Source organism: Rhipicephalus sanguineus, chromosome 7, assembly GCF_013339695.2.
Source record: "Rhipicephalus sanguineus isolate Rsan-2018 chromosome 7, BIME_Rsan_1.4, whole genome shotgun sequence".
Taxonomy (NCBI): Eukaryota; Metazoa; Arthropoda; class Arachnida; order Ixodida; family Ixodidae; genus Rhipicephalus; species Rhipicephalus sanguineus.
In genome coordinates this window covers 90,251,457-90,258,991 of record NC_051182.1, presented here as the reverse complement: position 1 = coordinate 90,258,991, position 7,535 = coordinate 90,251,457, and the positions used below count along the sequence as shown (strand labels likewise).

The window sequence follows — 7,535 nt, the reverse complement described above, 5'->3', positions numbered from 1 at the left end:
GATGCCCTCGGTTTTGAGCTCCTGTCGAGTGCGGGGATCTCTTCTACGCCGATCTCCAGTGTGCCTAGGCAAGACTTCTCGCGCCGGCATGCCAAGTTGCAACATGCACGCTAGGCCCAACGAGCGCTAGCTGCCATGTCGGCGGCCGCGGACTACAGAAGTTGCGGTTTGGTGCCGAGTCGATGAAACATTTTGCAGTTGTTGCATTTAGAAGGGGCGACTTACATCTTTAACGAAAACGTGTGCGTGCGTGTGAAACACTCGAGTGGTGGTTTGTGGTCGACGCCGTTTTCGACATGGTGCACGCGCAGTGTGCTACCCCGGGGTGACTTCCCGTGACGGCGCATTTTTTCCGCGTTCGTTATGTCGGCACCGCAGGTCCGCGGACGCTAACCGTTCAACATTTCCAAATGTAAGCAGACGCAAACTGACGTCCCAGTCGCATGCCTCGATAGTCGGAATCGCGCGCCCACCCGTTGGTCATGTTTTGCACACGTGCAACCTTTCAAAAATGTTGTTTTGGTTATAGTGCGGTACCGCTTATAGTGCGGATATTCACGACTCCGGCGACTTACGTTATAAGCGGTCTATGCTGTACCATACAAAGTATGGCCTCGGAGATCAAAACGAAAGCTAATTGGTGATCTATGAGGCTTTATTTCGATCGCTACTTTAAGCCTCAGAGATATGTCATTGGAAATGCCGATCTTGGAGGCACTGGCCAAATGTGGGAAATCGTATCGACATCGCGAACATCCTACTTTCCGGTTCCTGTATCCCCGCGCTGCGCCGCCATTCTGTCGAATGGGTCTGCGGTAAAATGGCAGTAAAGCGTTTTGCACGCGCATACATTTTATCTTGAGACTTGCTTTATTTTACGCTCTGCTGTCTCAAAAGATCCGAGTTAAATGGCGCCAATGGTGCCCCCACATCCAGCGTCGAAGGCCGCGCTGACGACAACGAAACTTGGCTGATGTTGCCACCCCTTGAGTAGCTGCGTCGACACTGCCGCCATCACCGTGCGTGATGCCACGTTGTTTCGCTTAAGAAAATGGTCAAACCAGCTGATGTTGCAGGTGAGTCCACAGAATAGGCCTTCTGTGTCAATGTTGTGAATGGAAGGGGCCACTCTCGCACGATACAACCACATAATCAGCGTCGTTTTGACGTCCGGAAACTTCGAGCCTCGAATCCGCTTCTTTGATTAGGGCTACCTTTCCTTGCAGCATCAGTGACCTGCTTTGCTTTGGCCGCGTTATCCTCACCAATCACATGGCCGACGAAAAGATACGCGCGACACGCCTTGTGTAAATAAAAAGCTCAAATCGCACCTCTCACTGTAAACAAAACGTGTACGACCTATGCTATTTTGCAGGGCCTGCCTCTGTGCACGTCTATAGCGTCACATGATGTGACACAGGGTTTCTTGACAAAGTTATTATGCCGCTAGGTTCCAACTCACTTTCGGGAACAGTGTCCACTTCATCGTAAGCACGGCAGCCTCATGCGAACCTTGTGAAACGTATGACATTTTGCCACTACACTCAAACCTCATTATAACAGTCACACCTGCCACGAAAATAACTTTGTTATATCCGAAAATTCGTTATAAATGTTTATTTTTAGCACTGTATCTATGACGAGACTATTTTTCATTTACTTCGTTATAGCCAATAATTCGTTATATCCGTGTTCGCCATATCGAGGTTTGAGTGTAGTATTCTGTGGAACGGTTCGGCGGCAAAGCTTTTGTTCCACTCTCAGTCAAGATTTCAAGATAACCGAAAGTAGGCACGGAAATACTTCGAGATAAAGGGCAATAAATATGTTGCAGCTATGAAAAATCGTTCGGTACTGCAGAAAATTTCGACTTCGCCGATTTTTTGAGATGTGATAGTTCCAGTTAATGAGGTATTACTGTACAGATGTTCAAAAAAAACATGGTGTTCTATGGACATCAAGTTATATAGAAAGGAAATACTTCTTCATACCAAGAATTTCTTTATATTGAAGTTTTTCATATCGATGCTTAACTGTAATAATGCTGTAGCAACTTGCCGTTTACTGGGTAACACTGTACTGCAGTCTACGCATTGACTAGAGAATAATGTTGACAGTGCAATTTCACATTGTGTAGAGTGGGCGAATATGCTATCACTATTTTCTCTCCCTTAGATTTTTTTAATGCTCTCCTGCTTCACACTATCCGCTGCTCTCTCTTGTTGTGGCAGAGTGCATTCATAAAGTCCCATAAGGATTGTGCAGTCCACATCTTAGGTTTCTCAGACTGTAATATACCTTGCATTCCTATCACGTATGTTATTTTAGGCATCTGCATTTGCAAGCTCAGTATATATTTTTTTCTTCGGAGCCTCTTTTTGTTATCTTATTGACTACACATTCGGAGTTATCCATTGCTTTCTGTGTTTTTGTTTTGGGATGTCTTGCTTCTGTTTCTTGCACAATGCGAGAAAATTGCAAATGTGCAATTCTCGTTTGTTCATCAAGCCAACTCTCTTTGTTTGCATGTGTACTCTCTCTACACAGGGCATCAAGAGAGGCCAGTCTGGCATCAGCTACCGCTACGACGAAGAACTGGTAGTACCCATCATCGAGAACACGCCTTTCGAGCGGGACCTCAAGGTGGGTGCTTCTTTTTCTACGGAAACAGTTCCAGCAGCCATTTGCTAGCTGAAGGATTGGGGTAATATTCAGCAATGCATGTTATAGCCATCCACCCGAGTACTAAAGACACGGCATCACTTCTGCGCGAGTTCTTGATGCATGCTATCTTTCTTCTTTTTTTTTACTAGTTTCAGTGAACATAATCGTAGCAGTCAACCAGTATTAACTGTGCACTTGCCCACTAGCAAGTTTTCACTGAGCGTCTACTCGCCACACATCTGTTCTGAATGTACACTCATACTTTTATGATAAAAGATACGAAATATAATGAGATAGAGTAGACTCTCAGTAAACGGAAATCTCTTCAACGGAACTGCTAAATGGAACAACTCCCTCCGATATGGTGGGTTTTGTACTTGAATTCTGCATTCCTGTTCATTTCTAAGTTAATGGAACGAACAGAGCATATTTCCTGGCCCCTTCAGGTTCCATTTAACGAGAGCCTGTTGTAATTGATATAACAAAGTAAATTAAATTTCTCTTGAGGTCCCCGTAAACAGGTGTATCTGAAACTTTGTTTTAATAAGTAAAATTGACATCCAAGAGCAAGGAATAACTATGCTTTCAAACGCCAACTGCAGTAATACCTCATTAACTTAAAGTAGTAAAAACCAGAAAAAAATTTCGAGATAAGCGGATTTTCGAGATAAGCAAAGTTGCACAAATTTCATTGAGAAGTCCAGTTCTATCTAAAAAGTTTGTCACTGCTAACCAGTTTCTTAAGAGGAGTGCCTAATTTGCTCTTTGTAAAGGTTTTAAAGAAAAATAAGACATACCAGAGCTATCAGCCAGCTGTGTTTTTCGGCACTGCCTTTTTATTTAGTGCAGAAAGGCCGACTAAAGGCTGGTCTGCCTCTCAGTAACATTTGCACCTAGCAAAGCTTTCTTGAGTTGCTTAACACATTGCATGTGGCGATCGTCTCCGCCGCTGCACTCAACTTTATTTCGCATCAGGCGAAGCATGTTTCTTGTTTCGTCTGAAGTCGTAACCCCTTGAGTAGCTGCGTCGACGCTGCCGCATTCACCGTGCGTGACGCCATATTGTTTCGCTTAAGAAAATGGTCAAACCAGCCGATGCTGCAGATGAGATCGGTGTAGCCCATCACTAACTCCAGAGAATAGGCCTTCTCTGTCAATGTTGTGACTGGAAGGGGTTCCTCCCACACGATGCAGCCACACAATCATCGCCGTTTTGACGTCCGGAAACTTCTAGCCTTGAATCCACTTCTTTGACTAGGGCTACCTTTGTTTGTCTGCAGCATCAGTGACTTGCTTTGCTGTGGTGGTGTTATCCTTACCACGTTGCACAGCTGACGACAAAATCCATGCAACGTGCCTTGCGTAAATAAAACACCGAAATCACATTTCTGACTGTAAAAAAACAAAGTGTACGAAGCGTGACATTTTGCTCGGCCTGCCCCTGTGCACGTCTATAGCATCACATGACGTGACACAGGGTTGCTTGACAAAGTTGTTATGCCGCTAGGTTCCGACTTCACATTCGGGAACAGTGTCCGCTTTGTCGAAAGTGCGGCAGCTTCACGCGAACCTTGTGAAACGGTTCGGCGGCATAGTTCTTGTTCCACTCTCAGTCAAGATTTCTAGATAACCGAAAGTGGGCACGGAAATACTTCGAAATAAAGGGCAATAAGTACATGGCACCTTTCAGAAATCGTTCGGTACCGCGGAAAATTTCGAGTTAGCCAATTTTTTGAGATATGCGAGTTCGAGTTAACGAGGTATTACTGTATGTCACTTGCTGCGGTGTTCAGGGGGTGTTCTACAGTCGACGACCGATAATTCGGACTCCACGGGGAACGTAAATAAGTCCGAATTATCGAATGTCCGAAAAAGTGAATGCGTCAGAAAAAAAAAACTTTTATTGACACTTCAGGGTCCCGGTGGCCGAAAAAAGTTGTCAATGCGTTGCTGCCCGCACTTCCGCTTACGTGCAACCAAGTCCGCCTGTATCTCCGCCAGTGTGATGTGATCGCTGTACGATGACGAGCTGGTTTCGTTCGTGAAGCCAACACGTCTGTGCGCCGTGTAGCCGTTCACTTAGCGGTCGCACAAAGAGGCAGCATGAATGGCGGCGCGCCGCGTTTGGGTTCTCGCCTATTAAATGCGTGCACTACGCACGCAACTGCACCAGGCCATATGCACTATCGAGCAGTTGACTGAAGATGCTTATCGTAAGGCTTGTCAGCGATTGAGCCGTACTGGTGCGTTTGCCACCTGCCGCCATCACGCCTCCGTGCATTTCCACTGCTTATCCGTAAAGACATCGTCGCACGGCGCCGTGATAGCGGCCCCTTTGAATTTCCGGTCCGCTTCACCCCACAACACTTCGTCATCGCGACAAAGCTGACTTTTGGACTCTGCTACTGTTGCAAACAGGTCGACTCGCGAAAGCGCTGGTTCGAACCTACGCGATGATAGACGCGGCAGAGGTGGGGGCTTCAATTATTGCCTTTCGGACCTGCAATTTGGGCAGAAAGTCCGAAAAATCGGATGCCGAAGAGTTTTAGCATCAGGCGTCCGAAGAATCGGCAGTTGACTATCTGCCGCGTTTCGTTGTTGTCGGCGCGGCCTTCGGCGATGGCTGTGAGAGCACCGTTGGCGCCATTTAACTCGGACCTTTTGAGACAGCAGAGCGTAAAATAAGGCTATAAATAAAGATAAAAATGAACGCGCGCGCAAAACGCTTTACTGCAGACGCATTCAACACAATGGCGGCGATAGCAGCGCAGCGCGGGGATACAGGAATCGGAATGTGGGATGTTCGCGATGTCGATACAATTTCCCACAGTTGACCAGTGCCTCCAAGATCGGCATTTCTAATCACAAATCTCTGAGGCATAAAGTAGCGATCGAAATAAAGCCCCATAAGTCACTAATTAGCTTTCGTTTTGATCTCTGAGGCCATACTTTGTATGGTACGGGTGCCGTAGAAGATAATGGCTGGCGATTCGGCGTGCGTGACAGTCTCAGACAGGGTCCGGATTATCGAATGTAGATCTCGCAGCTGTCCGAAATATCGGTCGTCTTTATACATTACTTCTATGGGATCATCGGCGGTGCCGCACGACTGTCCGAATTATCGAGCATGTCCGAATTATCGGTGTCCGATTTATCGGTCGGCGACTGTATGTGGTTTCAAGGCTCCTACGTCTCAGCTACAGTAAAACCTCGTTAATTAAGTGGCCATGAATTTGGAAGTCCAGTTAATTCGGATGCACTCTCTTGTCCCATCAGAAACATACATGAGCCTATGTTTCGAAGCTCTCGTTAAGTTGGTTGTATTTGGTGATACTTTGGTTTATTCTAACAGGTCACGGAGCTCAGAGACTGGGTGGGTGGCACCAGGGTGTCCTAATTGCAGCCCCACCGATAGCGTCTCTTGAGAAGAGTATGTGAATCACAAAAGGCCATCCTTGCATCCGCTGAATGTGCTGAAAGGCCAGAAACGCATCAAGGCTGCCATGTTTAGTTATTACTAGGGGTGTGCGAATATACGAACTTTAGAATATTTTTCTAATAGTGTTTGCTATTCGATTCACACCGAAATTTGACTGTTCGAATTATTCAAACTTCCAGGAAATGAATATAATATTTAAATTTTAAAAGTCAAAACCAGCACTTCTAAATAATGTGCGTAAGCCCAATTCTTCTCTCGAACTTCAACCTGTTGAAAGGTTGGCGGCCGTCACCGCATGCTGATGCTATTTTGGACAAGTTATCTCGATCAGTGCGCACAGACTGGAAAGAATGCAGCCTAGAAGTGCGAAGTGAAGCATCTGTGCGTAATGTTACAAAATCTTTAAAAACTAAAACATGCCCCATGTTGACGATCAGAAGACAAAAAGGCAGCACAATGCACTCTTACAGATGGTAACATTTATCCTGCTGGCAGTTCTTTTCTCTCAGTGATCCAGTTTTGCTGGTTTTGCAGTCATTTCTGGATACGCCTCGATTGCGTGCCATTTTAAGGGCCGTTACCTGGACAAGCTCTGTCTACGCGGAGCTGCATGAGAACGCCTGCAAGCTTGTCATCGAGATCGGGATATTTTGTCGCTTTCAGCCCGTAGAAACATTTCCTGTTCGATATGCAGCTGATGATTTCCTTCCTTCGTTAAGCACCACTCACGGACACGGGTTTCTGGCACGCAGAATAGACGCGATGTAGCTGTCCTCGGTTACAAAATAACTTTCCTTTCACACTATAACTTCATTATAACAAAGTCACATTTGACACGAAAGTAACTTCGTTATATCCAAAACTTCGTTATAAACGTCTATTCATCACACTGTATGACAAGGCTCTTTTAATTTACTTCGTTATAACCGATAATTTGTTATATCCATGTTCGCTATGTCGAAGTTTGAGCATATATGAGCTTTTATAATATAATGGGCGTGTCACCATTGCCACTTTGCTGAGAACAAATCTGATGAAGACAGACTGCAGTCGAGCATGAAATGAGCCTCTGCTAGTTTTAAAATGTGTTTCGTCGCCATTTTGTGATGGCGATATCACTACATCCTCCACTGGCAGTCGGCTGTGGCTAATGCTGGCAAACGTGGTTTCGGTGTCGCACTCGATGGCCTCAGTTTTGAAACGTGCTTTCCAAATAATGTCTTGGCACTGCAAGCTCAACCTGCAATAAAAAATCTATTAGTACACTGAAACCTGGATACAGTTGAAACCCGCAATCACGAAATTGGCGGGGAAAGCACAAAATTTCGCTCTTGCGGGAATTTCGTTGGCGCGAGAATGCGGCAGAAAAGACATGGAATTTACAAAAAACACGTTTTATTTCCAAAAGTCAGTAAGTTTGCTTTGGTGTGCC

At 45.6% G+C, this 7,535-nt stretch overlaps 1 protein-coding gene across 1 annotated transcript in view; it reads left to right on the top strand.

Moving 5' to 3' along the window:
- Window positions 1–7,535, top strand: part of LOC119399589 (uncharacterized) — a 50,716-nt gene that overhangs the window by 22,386 nt on the left and 20,795 nt on the right. The window contains exon 7 of the mRNA XM_037666392.2: window positions 2,548–2,643. Coding sequence (XP_037522320.1) covers window positions 2,548–2,643 — 96 coding nt within the window. The remainder of the gene's footprint in view (window positions 1–2,547; window positions 2,644–7,535) is intronic.